The 14,695-nt window shown below is 49.6% G+C and overlaps 1 protein-coding gene across 1 annotated transcript; it reads right to left on the bottom strand.

The window, feature by feature from the left end:
• Positions 1 to 1,458: 1,458 nt before the first annotated feature.
• On the bottom strand, positions 1,459 to 11,865 carry SYP (synaptophysin). The gene is made up of 7 exons (XM_063084048.1): positions 11,830 to 11,865; positions 10,620 to 10,685; positions 9,356 to 9,480; positions 6,073 to 6,268; positions 5,167 to 5,358; positions 3,508 to 3,838; positions 1,459 to 1,636 (listed from the first exon to the last, which is right to left on the bottom strand). Exons 1-6 carry the CDS (start codon positions 11,863 to 11,865, stop codon positions 3,512 to 3,514), a joined length of 942 nt encoding a protein of 313 aa, XP_062940118.1. The 3' UTR covers positions 1,459 to 1,636; positions 3,508 to 3,511.
• Positions 11,866 to 14,695: the final 2,830 nt, after the last annotated feature.

Raw genomic sequence — 14,695 nt, 5'->3', positions numbered from 1 at the left:
GGGGTTCCCTCTCGCCTTCTCTCTCATCTCTCCCCACGTCCCCCCGTCAAATAAAAGACATACCGAGAAATCAGAGCCGGGTGGACTAGATGGTTGAGGAGTTTATTTGGGGGAGGAGAATTAGTCATATTTGTTCTTCCTTGGGGAGGGGGTCTTCGAACAATACCGAAGGGCACAGGAAAGGGTGGGGGTCTGGAGGGGAGGGAAAGGGGCCACAGCCAGACAAAATGGCAACACACGATCACAGGCACTACCGACATCACAGACACAGCAGAGGGTGCAGGATAGGGGCTCCAGACCGGGCCTCCAACCACTCCAGGATGGGTGGGAGTGTTGAGGGAAGGGGCAGGGGAAGGGGGAAAGAGGGGTGGGCCAGCCCCACAGACAGGTTGGCTCTGTCCTCTGATTACCTAGCTGTCTCATCACGGGGGTGGGCAAGGGTGTGGGGGATGCTTCTCCCTGGATCTCACCCCTCATCCTCCAAGCCATATCACTCAGCTCTTTCTAGGCCACTTCAGTCCCGTTTTGGCCAGGGTCATTCCCACCCCCACGCCTAACAAAATACATCCTGCAGCTCCTAATCAAATCCTCCAACACCTACTTCCCAAACCTGTCCTCTTTAGAACATTTTCTTCACTGTCATAGTGAGGGGGGGTTGCCCCTTCTGAAACCACCCTTACGCCCCACTCTAAGACCCGCCCCGTCTGGAACCCTGGCCAGGACTTCACCCCAAGCTCGGCCCCTTCCTGAATCCCACTTCTTGCCTTGCTCAAGATCTATCCCCTTTAGAATCAAGTTCAGTCTCCTGAATATTCCAAGCCACACCCCTTCCACAGGCTCTGGCCCCTTCCAAGACCCGCCCACTCTGGAGCCTCACCCACTGCCTGGTTCAGGTCCCATTCCTTCTAGAACCACACCCTCAGCATTCTTTCAAACCCTGTCCCCACGTCCCAAGTCACATCCCTTCCATGAAACCCTGTCCTACTCCAAGCCCCGCCCCTTCCAGATCCACGCCTTCAGCCTAGGTCAGCCCTCTCCTTTAGACTCCAGCTCCAGTAAGTCTAGAACCCAACCCACTGCTGGCCCCTCCACTCCGGAGCTCCCCTCCAAGACCACCTTGGATCCTAAGCTGTCCTTTCTAACTGCCTTCCCACCCCCCCAATCTTTGCCTTTCTCCCATCCTTGGGTTGAATTTTCCCTAATGGTCTCTGTTCAGGCATTCTGGAGGAACCAAGGCCAGAGTTGAAAGAAGGGGGGGAAACAGGGGAGAGAGTCTGAAGTCACGCCCACCCTCCCCACTCAGCAGAGGTCTGTCCCTTCCCTGCCCCCCTTTCAGAGCCCCCTAACCTCAGGGGACAGGGCCGCGGAACAGGGATGCAGGAGAAGGGGTAGGAGTAAGAGAGGGGCCCACTCAAGACTGGGCCCCTAGTGCATGAAGGGAGTTGAGTGAGGGTGGGGCTCAGACAGATAAATAGATATTTATATATTATATATATATATATATATATATAAACAGCAAAGACAGTTAGGGTCTCCTGGCTTGAGGGGTGGAGACCTAGGGTGTAGGGGTGGGAAGGGAGGGCAGGCTTTCTCTGAGCTCTTGCCCACCCATGGGGTCCTCCCGGGCTGCACTGACCTGTAGAGACAAAAGACACAGAAAGGAGAGAGGGTCCAGACCCAGGCGCCCTCAGGGAGGGGTTGGGATGCTATGCCTTCCCCCTGGCTTTACCCTCTGCCTGGCGTGTCTGTTTTTCCTTCTTCCTTCACTCATAGTTCTGAAGTCAACTTCATCCCAGCTCCTCCTACTGGGAGGTATTCCTGACCTTGCTCCCACTAGGTTAGGTACCAGATTCTCCCAACCAAAAAAAAAAAAAGTACATTGTAGCAGGGGAAGACAGACTTCACACAATTAACATGATGCATACGTGAATTATCTAGTATAACATAAGGTGATAATAAGTGAAATGGAAAAAATCAAAAAGTGGAGTGAGCAAGGTGGAGAGTGGTAGGCGGTGATGTCAGAGGGTAGGTAACGGGCCTTGTGGACAAGGCTGTGAGCACTTCAGCTTTGACTCTGGATGAAGTGTAAGCCATGGGACAATTTTGAGAAGAGTAAAATGTCTCATGCTATGTTGTTTCCATTATTTACTCACCAAACTGTTTCTTAACATTGAGTGCTCTAAGTGATGTGTGTTGAGCATGAATAAGTCATGGTCACATTCCCTAGTCTAGTGGAAGAGACAGTCAATAACCACATAAATTAATAAAGAAAAGCACATGGTACTATGAGACAGAAAACAAGGTAGGTGACTGAATAAGTGACCAAAAGGATGAAAAGGAGCTGGCCAGGTATAGTTGTCAGTGTGCGTGGGTGTGAAACTCCAGGGGAAAAGCAAGTACAAAGGCTCTGAAGCCGGATTGTGCTTGGCACACTGAGGCGGCCAGTGTGGCTGAAACGGGGCTGGGGGAGTGATAGGAGGTGAGGCCAGAGAAGGGGTGGCTCAATGTGTAGGGCCTTGTGACCACAGGGAAGACTTCCGCTTTTCATCTGAGTGAAATGGGAGCCATGGCAGAGTTCTGAGCGCAGGAGGGCCGTGGCCTAATTTAGGATTTAACAGAATCCATTGGGATGCTGTGAGTAGAACAGAATGGGAACGGCGGTGGAGACTGTGAAGAGGTCTGGGGGAGATGACAGTGAGAAGTGGGAAGATTATGGATATATTCTGAAGGTAGAGCCAACAGGATTTTTGATGAATTAGATGTGGGATGCTTAACAGACTCCCTGCCCTTTCCATCCTGGCTAATCCAGCGCCAGAAACTGCCTCCACCCACGTGTCGCCACTTCCTCGCCTCCCCCCTCACGCTATCCCCCTGCCTTTTCTCCCCTCCTTCCTCCTTCATATCTGAGGGTAATCTCATTTCTCTTCCAGGGCCCAGCAAGAAGGCCTGAAAGCTTTTCAAGGCCACCACCCCGCCCCTTTTCCTCCTTTGAATTCCACACCACCTCCCTCACCTCGAGGGTTGGAACAGGTGGCAGATCCATCACCTCCTCCCGGATTGGCGAGTTTGTCTGACCTTCAAGACTCACGCTCGTTTAACTTCATCATCTATTGGCCTTATCACCCATTGGCTTGTTAATCACCTCTAAGACCCACCTCCTTTTCCCTTCCGTGGCTCCTGCACTCCGCTGCACAGGTTCCCCTGCGATTCCCTCCTTTCATTGGTTGCTCTGTCCACTTCTTTCTCCCCTCCTTCCCTCAGAGCTGCACTTCTACCTCCCTCCTATTGGCTCTTCATTCTGCCCATCTTCAAGTACACTCGCCTACTCTCCACTCATTGGTTAGTTTTTCCGCTCGAGCATGCAGCTCTGCCTCTCTATTGGCTCCTTCAAACTTAGGCCCTTACTTGCCTGGCAAACGAGTCCCCCGAACGAGTCTTATTGGTTCACTGACCCGCCCGTCTCTTTTCATGTACCCTCTTTGGCCGCACCGCCCGCCCGTCACTCACCAGACTACATCTGATTGGAGAAGGAGGTGGGCGCACCCTGAGGGCCGTAGCCTTGCTGCCCATAGTCGCCCTGAGGCCCGTAGCCACCGCCACCGCCGCCGGCGGGCTGCCCGTAGTCGGGCTGGTAGCCGCCCTGGGGCCCGTAGGAGTCTTGGGGCCCGTACCCGCCGGGGCCCTGCCCGTAGCCCGCATCGCCATAGGCGTCCCCGGGTGCGGGTTGCTTCTCAGGGGCGCCGGGAGGCGCACGCAGGAACGGGGCGGCCCAGCCTGTCTCCTTGAACACGAACCACAGGTTGCCGATCCAGAGCACCAGGTTCAGGAAGCCGAACACCTGCAGAGAGACAAGGCCCAGTTGTCGTCCCCCGCCCCATTGCCTTCGCGGCCCTGGGGGACATCGAGGCCGCGCGCTTAGGAATGGGTACATAGAGCATGGATCCGTGGGCTCCCAGAGGGTGGTGGTTTCTGAAACCCGAACCCTCTGAGTCCCAGTACGTGAACTGTGTGCAGGGCAGGGGGAGCGCGTATTAGAATTCAGATTCCCAGGGATGTTGAGATCTATCAGTATTACATATATGAGTATTTATATATTTGCACATGTACATATTACCTATACACGTTTGTACCTGTGTAAAATACAGTAAATTTAAATTTGTAACATTTATAGTAAAATGTAAGCATACGTTTGTATTAAATACAGATATACCATTAACAGATGCATATATACACATATGTATAAATACAAATATATGTATAAATGCACATGTATAAATATATACTTTTGTATTAAAATATAAATATATGTCCTTGTGTACCTAAACTAATTAAAAATAAAATATAAGTATATAGAAAATAAAATATTTTTAAAACATAAAACATTTTATATGCCTTTTACTATATGCCACACCCTATTCTAAGCACTTTATGTTATTTGTTTACTTAAAATTCAATTTTTGGACAGGAAATAATATCTCCATTTTACAGTTGAGGAAACTGAGTCCTAAAGAGGTTAAGTTGCCCAAAGTCTCACAGCCAGCGAGTGAGCAGAAAGAAGAGTTGGAATCTTAGTATGTGTAACACGCTTGTATAAGACTTACCTGGTGCCAGGTCCTTTTCTAAGCACTAAGCATGTTATTAGTTCATTAAATACTCAACTTTGGAGCAGGACCTATTATTAATCTTCAATTTACGTACTCAAACTGAGCCTTGAGAGGCTGCGTAACTAGTTTCAGGTCACAGAGCTTGCAAGTGGCAGAGCAGGGATTTGACTCTTCAGTAGGGGGCATCCAGGTGGGGAAACATTTCAAGTTATTCTTTCATTTTGCACATGAGGAAACTGAGGTCCCAAGAGAGTACTGATTTGCCTGAGATTCTACATGACTGGATCATGGGATCAAGGCTGGGTCTGGGATCAAGGTATCCCAAACCTAATCTGGACAGAAGATCTCACTTTCCCCCCTTGGGGACGTGGTGTCACAGTGGTTACAATTGCTTTCTTATTCTTCAATGCTCTGTTGAATGTTGTTGGCATGTGTCCCCCAGGGAGCCCCCTTTGATCTCGCCTGATTCTCCTCTCATTGTTTTTCTCCACCCCTCCCCATGCCAGACTATAAGTTCCCATCCTCCCTCCTCCAGCTGGCCCATCTACTTCCCAGGACTTACCACTGAGGTGTTGAGCCCTGAGGTCACAGGATCCCTCAGTTCCTTGCATGTGATTTCTGTCTGGCTGCAGATAGGCATCTGCTTGATAATGTTTTCTGGATCCGTGGCCATCTTCACGTCTGACAGCCCCTTGGCCCATGCTGATGAGCTAACTAGCCACATGAAGGCAAACACTGCCGTGGCCAGAAAGTCCTAGGGCAGGCAGAAGTGAGGAAGACTGAGTGGGCTGCTTCACCATGGGCCCTGGGGCCTCCTCAGATCACAGACTTTGGGGGAGGCCCCCCAGAAGAGGCCTGTCTCTCCCCTGCCTCTTCATCTCTGAAGCCCACAACACTTTCACCTGAAGGTGGCCCTCCCAGCTTGGGCTTGTGTGTGTGTACATGACACAGAGGGTGTGGGAGTGTGATTGTGATATGTGGGTGTTGGGGGGAGGGAACTCTGTCAGATGGTTTCCGAATCTGTGGAAAGTAATGTGTCTTTCCACTTTTGTCTGCATGTGGGAATTTATGTCATTTTGTGTTTGGGATGACGGTGTGTGAGTACAGCTGTGTAGGAATCAGTATGTCTATGTGGTGTGATGACATGCATGACTGTCACAGAGAACCTCTGTGTGCTCTTTCCTTTGATGTAGACTGCGTGGTTGTGTGAAAGTTGGCAGGTTCACAGGTGTGGGCCTGTCTGGGATTCTGTGTGGGCTGTGAGTATGTCCCTGTGACTCTATGACTCTGTGTCCCTGATGTCCGATGTGGACTCATAGCAGCAGCAGCAGCAACAACATGTGTGGCTGTTATGGTGGCTGCTTGCATGGGGGCCTGTCTAGGATTTGGTGTGGCCTGTGAGCATGGCTGTGTCCCTGAAGCTCTGTGTCCCTACGGTCCTTGCATGCAAGCAGCTGTGGGGACTCACCATCATGGGCCCTTTGTTGTTCTCTCGGTACTTGTTCTGCAGGAAGATGTAGGTGGCCAGAGCCCCCATGGAGTAGAGGAATGCAAACACGGCCACAGTGACAAAGAATTCGGCCGATGAGGAGTAGTCCCCCACTAGGAAGACCTTGGTGGTGCCCCCTCGGCAGTTTGGTGCATCAAAGTACACTTGGTGCAGCCTGCAAAGAGAGGTAAGCAGGTGTGGCCTATCCCCTAAGAACTCCCTCACTACCTTCCCGCTCAGTCATGGGTCCCCAGATTCTGACAAGGTCCCAGGAAGAGGAGGAAATAACCATTCACAGAGCACCTACTATGTACCAGTCTCACGTCATTGATTACTCAAAGCATCCTGGTGAGATAGGTGTTATTTATCCTTCACTCCAACCCAGGTACTCTGGCCTCTTGGTTATTCCTAGAACTTGCCAAGCATCCTCTCACCCCGGGATTTTTGCACTGACTGTTCCCTCTGCCAGGAATGCTCTTCCTCTAGACAGCTTCATATCCTGCTCCCTCATCTCCTTCAATCTTTGTTCAGCTGTTACCTTCTCAGTGATAACAGTGGAAATCAGGCCTTCCCTGATTTTGCTATTTAAAATTAAATTGAACCATTCCCTCCTAGCACTCCTTAGCCGCCTTCCTTGCTCCATTTTTCTCAGTAGCAGTGATCCCCGTCTGAAATACCATGTCTTGTACTTTTTCATCTTGAGTTTTGTTGTAACTATAAGAGGGCAGGGCTTTTTCCTCTGTTTTGTTCATTGCTGTGTCCCCAGGGCCTGGAACAGTGCTGGCATATAGTAGGTTCTCAAGAAATGTTTATTGAATGAAATACACAAAGGTGGAAACGGGCTCAGAGAAGTGCATTAACTTGCGTAAAGTCACACAGCTGGTGAGGGAATGGCTGAGTTGGGATCTGAACCCTGTTTTCCCCCTACATCATTTTGATTCTTCTCCCCAACCCATTTCAGGTCCCTGAGAGAAAAAAATGTATGCACGGAGAGCCCAGCAACTACAAAATAAGATAAGACAGGCAGAAAAGAGGGTAGAAGGGATCTTGGAACAGGATGTATGTGAGGGAAGACAGGCAGATTGGGAAGGCGTCCTGAGACTACAGCCTTTCCTGTGGTGTGATGGAGGAGGAGGTTGTAGGGAGAAAACATGTGTAGGGAGAAGGATTGGAGTGAGGTCCCAGAGCTCTGGCCTCAGATTGGGGGATAGGATCCTTAGACTGAGCAAATGGTGCTGGTGCTTTTGTGTAGCAAAAGTCCTGAGGAAAGGGGCCTACACTTTTTTTTTTTTTTTTTTTTAAGATGACCGGTAAGGGGATCTTAACCCTTGACTTGGTGTTGTCAGCACCATGCTCAGCCAGTGAGCGAACCGGCCATCCCTATATGGGATCCAAACCCGGGGCCTTCGTGTTATCAGCACCGCACTCTCCCGAATGAGCCACGGCTGGCCCCACTTTTTTTTTTTTTTTAAGATGACTGGTAAGGTGATCTTAACCCTTGACTTGGTGTTGTCAGCACCACACTCTCCCAAGTGAGCTAAATGGCCATCCCTATATAGGGATCCGACCGGAACCCGTGGCTTTGGTGTTATCAGCACCACACTCTCCCGAGTGAGCCATGGCCAGCCCGGGGCCTAAACTTATTGATCAGCTACTAAGCACTTTACATAACTGTCTCATTTAATGACACCTCCTCCCAGCAATTCTCTAAAGCAGGCACTATCATAACCGTTTTACAGATGAACAAGGGATAGCAATGTTAAGTTACTTGCTTAAGGCTGTAAAGCTGATAAGTGGTAGAGCAAGAAGTTGAATCTGGGTTTGAGTTTCTGTGTTTCTAGTGGGCTGGGTTGGGAGAGGGGGTGTCCAAAGGGGAATGAAGGGTCCTTGGGGGGTATCAGGGCAGTAGAAGGGATTGGTCAGGAGGACCCAGGGCAAAGACTTTTTTTCTGGGAGACTTGTGGGTAAAGGGCAGATCTTCAGGACCCAAGGGAGGGGCAGGGGGTCCCCAGGGGATTTTTATGGTCTTTTGGATTCCCAAAGGCCAGGTCTAAGCAGTATCCCACATTGTCTACTACCCCTCCTTCCCCAAACTCTCTTTCCCCTGGCTTCTGTGAACTGGTGGTTCCCTGGTTGCCCCTCTTCCTATCAGGCCACGCTTTCCTGGAAGCTCCTCTGCTTTCCATCACTGTTTAGGGCCTATGCTGGGCTTTCCTTTATTTTCACTCCTCTCTCTCCACTGGGTGATCTCTTGAGCCTACATTTACCTTTAGTGTTCTAACCCCCCCCCCCAGTTTTGAACTCAATCCCTGACCTCTTTCCTAAATCCCTTAAACTTATTTTACTTATTTAACAAACACTTATGGCACATTATTGTCTGCTAGGCACTGTGCTAAGTACTTTATAAGTATTAAGTCATTTAATACTAACCACAGTCCTGTGAGGTGGGTATTATTATTATTCCCTTTTACAGATGAGGTAATTGAGGCCCAGAGCTGTTATGTGATTTGGCCAAGTTAGTGGAGGAGCCTCAGAAGCCTCTTCTGAAATTGTGTCTGTGAGTCTCTGTGGGTCTCTGTTAGGGTAGCAACCATGCCAGCTTGTGCTTGCCCTTGTGAACCTAGCACCCAGCACAGTGCCTGGCACACAGTGTGAGCTCAATTAATGTCAGAATTATTTAATTGAGTTCAATCATTCCGTATATCTAAGCTTCATCCCCTCATTATTCTCTATCATAAAACCCAGCATGAGGATCCTCTCCTTATTTCTCTCAATCAGCAATTATCCCTCTTTATTAATTTATCTGTTATAATGTAGGCTCTATGAGGGTAGAGAGCTTGGTCTGTTTTAGTCTCTGTTATGTCTCCAGCACTTCGAGCAGTAACTGGCATACAATAGGTTCTTGAAAAATGTGGATGGAATGAATGAATGCATGGTGATTAATAATATTGGTTAACATTAATTGAGCACCTACTGCATTAAGGTGTATATATATGTGTGTGTGTGTCTTTTACTTTTGAGTCTTGTTATTGCTTGTCCTTCACTGCTCCCCTTCACTAGAACAGAAGCAGAGGGCGACAGGCTATGTCTGTCTTCCTCACCACATAGTGCTAGATGTCCGGAGCAGTGGCAGGTACAAGGCAGGTGCTCAGTGCATGGGCAGTGATCCGAGTGGGCGTGGCCTCTTGGGGGGGTTGGGCAGGCCACCCCCCACCCCCACCGCCTCGCCCAGGTCTGTTGGGATCCCAGGGTGGGGGCACACCTGAAGGGGTATTCGAACTCAACCTCGATGCTGAGGTCACTCTCCGTCTTGTTGGCACACTCCACGCTCAGCCGGAGCTCCCCGTTGTAGCTGCCGCATGTGGCAAAGGCGAAGATGGCAAAGACCTTGGGCAGCAGGCATGGGGATGGCCACAGTGAGCCTGTGTGCACAAGGGAGGGGGTGCCCTCCTCTGGACAGATCAGGGGCCCAGCACAGGCAGCAGCAGATGGAGCGATCCCTACCCCCACCCCCTAATCAGGGCTCATCGGGGACCAAGGACAAGCTGATTATAGGGGTGTGGCTGTCTTCCTGTTTCTCTCTCTCCCCCTGTATCTCTCTCTGTCTCTACCTCTCCATTCTCTGACCTCCCTCCTCCTGTCTCTCTCTGTCATTCTCTGTGTGTCTCACTGTGTCTCTGTTTCTCTTGGTGTCTCTGTTTCTCTATGTGTCTTTGTCTTTCTCAGATATCTCTTTGTCTCTCTTTGTCTCTGATTCTCTGCCTCTGCCTCTCTGGCCTTTCTGTCTCTTTTTTCTCTGTCTCTCTATGTGAGTGTATGTCTCTCTCTATGTCTGTCTTTCTGTTTCCTCTATTTGTCTCTGTCTCTCTGTTCTGTCTCTCACTCGGTCTCTGTATGGTTTTCTCTGTCTCCCTCGTGCCTCTCTTTCTCTGTGTGTTTGTTCCTCTTTTCCTCTTTTTTTTTCAGAGTATCTTTTTTCCTCTCTCTGTCTTTTTCTCTCCCCCACCCCATTTTTCTGCCTCTCTCACTGTGTCTATTTCTCTTTGCATTTCTGTTCTCTGTGCATCTTTCTGTCTCTCTTTCCTTAGTCTCTGTGTGTCTCCTCTCTCTCTTATTTCTGTATCTCTTCTCATCTCTGTATTTTTCCCCCTATAATTCCATCTCTGTCTCCATCATTCCCTGTCTCTCATTCTCGCTGTCTCCTTCACTGTCTCTGGTTTTCTCTGGTTTTGCACCTCTCTCTCTCCCCCAGAAATCAGCTACAGGCTCCACCTCCCCCATCCCTTCCTCACTTCACAATATGCCAGTTCACAACAGGGGTACCCTCAACCCTATGTGATGTCACAGCCCATCCATTCTCTGGCCCCAAACCCCTGGGACCTCACCCTGGAACTCAACCTCCCCACCCCCTTCCACCCCTCCATCCATTCCTCGCCCCCCACCCTTACCCCGACCCTCTGCTCTTCTGGAACCCTCTACCTTCCTCTCTCTGTGCACTCTCCCCCAACGGCCCAGACCACACTCACCCATTGCAGCACCTTCACGAAGCCGAGGGGCTCCTTCACCACCCGGAACTGACCCCCAGCTACCAGCTGAGGAGAGAAACAGTGGGGAGGGGTAGGGTTGTTGGCGGTGAAGAGGAAGGTGAAGGACAAGGCTACCAAGCAATGACCCCTAGGGATAGGGCATGTGACCTCGGGTAGGGGGTGAGAAAGAGAAAGTGACACTTGGGGAAGGTGTGAGCACCAGGGTCTCTGAGAGAAGACCCCGGGGGGTTCAGGACTGGTGGGGAGGTCTGGTGTGATGGTGAGTCAGATGGCATGGGAGGTCAGGGGTGAGGAGGATGGGGATGGGGTCAGGACTAGGTTAGGGAAGGGGAGAAGGTCTGAAACCTAAAGGTGAGCCAGATTGGAAAAGGGGTCAGGTAGAAAGTGAGGAAGGAGTCGGGGTTCATTAGGGTGGGGGAGGGGGTCTTGAGTGGTGAAGGTGAGTCATAACAGCTGGAGTCGGGTTGGCTAAGGTGGAGGAGGGGTCCACAGCGGTAAAGATGAATCAGATGGTGGTGTTAGGGGGTCTGAGATGAAGGGGATGGGGAGGGGTGGTACTAGTTAAGGAGGGGTGAGGTTCTGCGGTGGTGAAGAAGAGTGAGATGGCGGAGAGGGTCTGGACTGATTAAGGTGGGGGAGGGCTGGGACATGGCTTCACTGGATATGTGTTGGGAGACAGGGGACTGAGGGTTTTGGAGAGGCAAAACCAGATCGTCCCCCTAGATCTGCTCTGGGGGAAGGGGTGGTCGTCAACAGGGGTCCAATCTCTGTTTGGAGGGGCGGGTGCCAGTCCTACCCCCACCCCGCCCCCACGCCTTCTGTCGCTCTATTTCCTAGCTCATCCGCAGCCCCCCCCCACAGTCTTCCTTCCATTCTTCCCTTCTCTCCCTCCTTGCCCTCCTCCCAGCTCCGAGGCCTCCCTTCCTCTCCTCCCGACCGCCAGCAATGACCCGGGCTTCTGGTGGCCCCCGCTGCGGCAATGAGGACGGCCCTCGTTGCGGCAAAGAGCGCACTCCTTCTTTTCTCCACCTCCCCCTTTCTCCCCTCGCCTGCTGCAGACCCCCAGCCCCAGAGCCGGGGACCGGGTCTCCGCTGCCAGTGGTCACCACCTCTCGGAGTCACTGGCCGAAGCGACCCGGCCCGGCGGCCGTGAAGCGGCGGGCTCTGTCCGCGGTGCTGGAGCGCGTACCTGATTCACCACGTCCATGTCTGCCAGTAGCAGCATCAGCAATGCAGGGGGCGGGAGGCGCCTGCTAGCAAGGGCGGGCGCGGGGCGCGGCGGGGGCGGTGCGCGATCGTCGGAACAGCCCGGGCGGCTGCAGCCCCGCCCCTCGCGCCCCCTCCTCGCCCGCCGCGCGCGCCTGCGCATATCGGGCCGTGCCCAAGTGTCACTGGCCGCCATTCCACCCAGGAGCTTAGAACCTGGAGAGCGCGCTAGGAACGTCATTCCCTCTGAAAACACAGAAGTTTGGGGAGAGGAGGACCGCTCGGTCCTAGAGTATAACATTTTCCCTAGCCCCTTTCTTAGCTTGTTAAATGTTCACTCATTTACTCCTTACAACAGCCCTACATGGTAGGGACTATTAGCCCCGTTTTTACAGATGAGGAAAATGAGTCCCCAGAGAGGTTAAGTGACTTGCACAAGGACACCCAGCTAGTAACTGGCAGTGCCCAGAGTCCTTGCAGTTTAAACATAGTTCCAGGTCTTAAGGGTTTCTTTTCAAAAGTCCGCATTTAAAGCACATCCTAAAAACCTCTCCTTCCCCCTTCCAACCATCTCCCCTATTCTTTTCTCTTGGTCAAATTCTTGCCTACTCCAACTCTGCACTTAAAGTCCTATTTATTCCTCAGCTCTCCCTTAATTAAACTATCCCTCCTTCATGCTACTAAAACTAGGCCCATCAAGGTCAGTGGTAATTGCCATGTTGCAAAATCCAATGGGTAAAATACAGCTGGGGCTTAAGATGCTCAGCCTCACTCATACTAAGAGAAATGCATATAAAAACTACTGAGATACTCTTTTTTCATCTCTGAGGATGGTGAGTATCAAAAAGCTTGATAATGCTCAAAACTGGAACTTTCATTGGTATAACATCTGTAGAGGTCAATTTGGCAAAATCGAGCAAAATAAGTTTATATAGTAGTGTTTGGCTCAGCATTTATACTTCTAAGAATTTATTTTATAGACTCATAAATGTGCTAAAAGCATACAGTTGACCCTTGAACAAGACAGGTTTGAACTGGGAGGGTCCACTTTTTATTTTTTTAATATAAAGATGACCGGTAAGGGGATCTTTTTTTTTTTAAAGATGACCGGTAAGGGGATCTCAACCCTTGGCTTGGTGTTGTCAGCACCACGCTCAGCCAGTGAGCAAACCGGCCATCCCTATATAGGATCCGAACCCGTGGCCTTGGTGTTATCAGCACCGCACTCTCCCAAGTGAGCCACGGGCCAGCCCTCAAGGGTCCACTTCTATGTGGATTTTTTTCAATAAATACTGTACAGAACTGTAAATGTATTTTCTCTTATGATTTTATTAATAACATTTTCTTTTCTCTAGCTTACTTTACAGTAAGAATACAGTATGTAATACATAGAACATACAAAGTGTGTGTTAATTGGCTTTATGTTGTTGGTAAGTCTTCCAGTCAACAGTAGGCTATTAGTAGTTAAGTTTTTGGGAAGTCAAAAGTCATATGTGGGTTGTTTTTTTTTAAAGATGACCGGTAAGGGGATCTTAACTCTTGACTTGGTGTTGTCGGCACCACACTCACCCAGTGAGCCAACCGGCCATCCCTATACGGGATCCAAACCTGTGGCCTTGGTGTTATCAGCACCACACTCTCCCGAGTGAGCCATGGGCCGGCCCCATATGTGGGGTTTTGACTGCATAGGGGGTCGGTGTCCCCAATCCCTGCATTCTGTAAGGGCCAGTTGTATGTATAAGATGATACACTGCAGGGCTGTTTATAACAGGAAAGAGTGGACATTCCCTAAATGCTCATTACCTGTGGCCTGTTTAAATAAACTCTGATACAGCTATGAAATGAAGTGCTATGCAGCTATCATTGTAATAACATGTAGCTATGGAATGATTACCAAGATATTTAGTTAAGTAAAAAATGCAAAATGCCAAACCGTGTGGGAGTTGTGTACAAAGAAAAGGGAAGGATTATATCATAATTATAGGGAGGCTAGCTAACATTTAAATTGTGGCTGTTTTGTGTCAAGCACTGTTTGGAGAGCTTCACATATATTACTCATTTAAATCCTCACATTGACCCTATGAGGCAGACACTACTACTATCTTCATTATACAGCTGAATAAGCTAAGGTGCAGAAAGGAATTTTCCTAAGTTTACATGAACAGCTGATAAGTGAACCAGGATATGAACCCAGAATGCTGGCTCCAGCACCTGTTACCCTTAGTCACTGTGCTAACTTATCAGTACATCATCTTATAAAAGATAAAAGATACCTGAATACATTGGCTGACTCCAAAGGGAAAGTAATTTTTTTACTTTATACTCCTTTGTACCTTTTGAACTTTGAACGATCTGAATGTGTACCTATTTTTTGAATACACAAATTCACACAAATATATAATGGATACTTCCCAGTTGTTGCCTTATTGGGAGAAGCAGTATACAGGAGAGGTTAAGAGCACGGGTTTTAGCATTCAACTGCTTGAATTTGAATCCCACCTTTAATATTTATTCCTGTTTGACTTTGGACATGTAAAATGTTTTAAAATGGTACCTATAGGGTTGTTGTACTGATTAAACAAGATAATCATTGTAATGCACTTAGCACAGTGCCCAATAAATGGTTCATTCTACCTCCTACACATCTCTGGAATCTACTCACTTCTCCCTATTTCCTCTGCCACCTCCCCTGGCTAAGGCAACCATCGTTCCTGCCAGTTTTAGCATCTCCAGTCTCTTCCTCCTCCCTTCTGTTTTCAGCACAGCCGTCAGAGCATCTATTTAAAATGCAAAGTTAACTATGTCACTACCCTACTCAAATCCCTCCCATGGCTCCCTGCTGATGTTAG

The sequence above is a fragment of the Cynocephalus volans genome, chromosome X (assembly GCF_027409185.1).
Source record: "Cynocephalus volans isolate mCynVol1 chromosome X, mCynVol1.pri, whole genome shotgun sequence".
Classification (NCBI taxonomy): Eukaryota; Metazoa; Chordata; class Mammalia; order Dermoptera; family Cynocephalidae; genus Cynocephalus; species Cynocephalus volans.
Note: the sequence above shows the minus strand (reverse complement) of the source record. Positions and strands in the feature narration are given on the sequence as shown.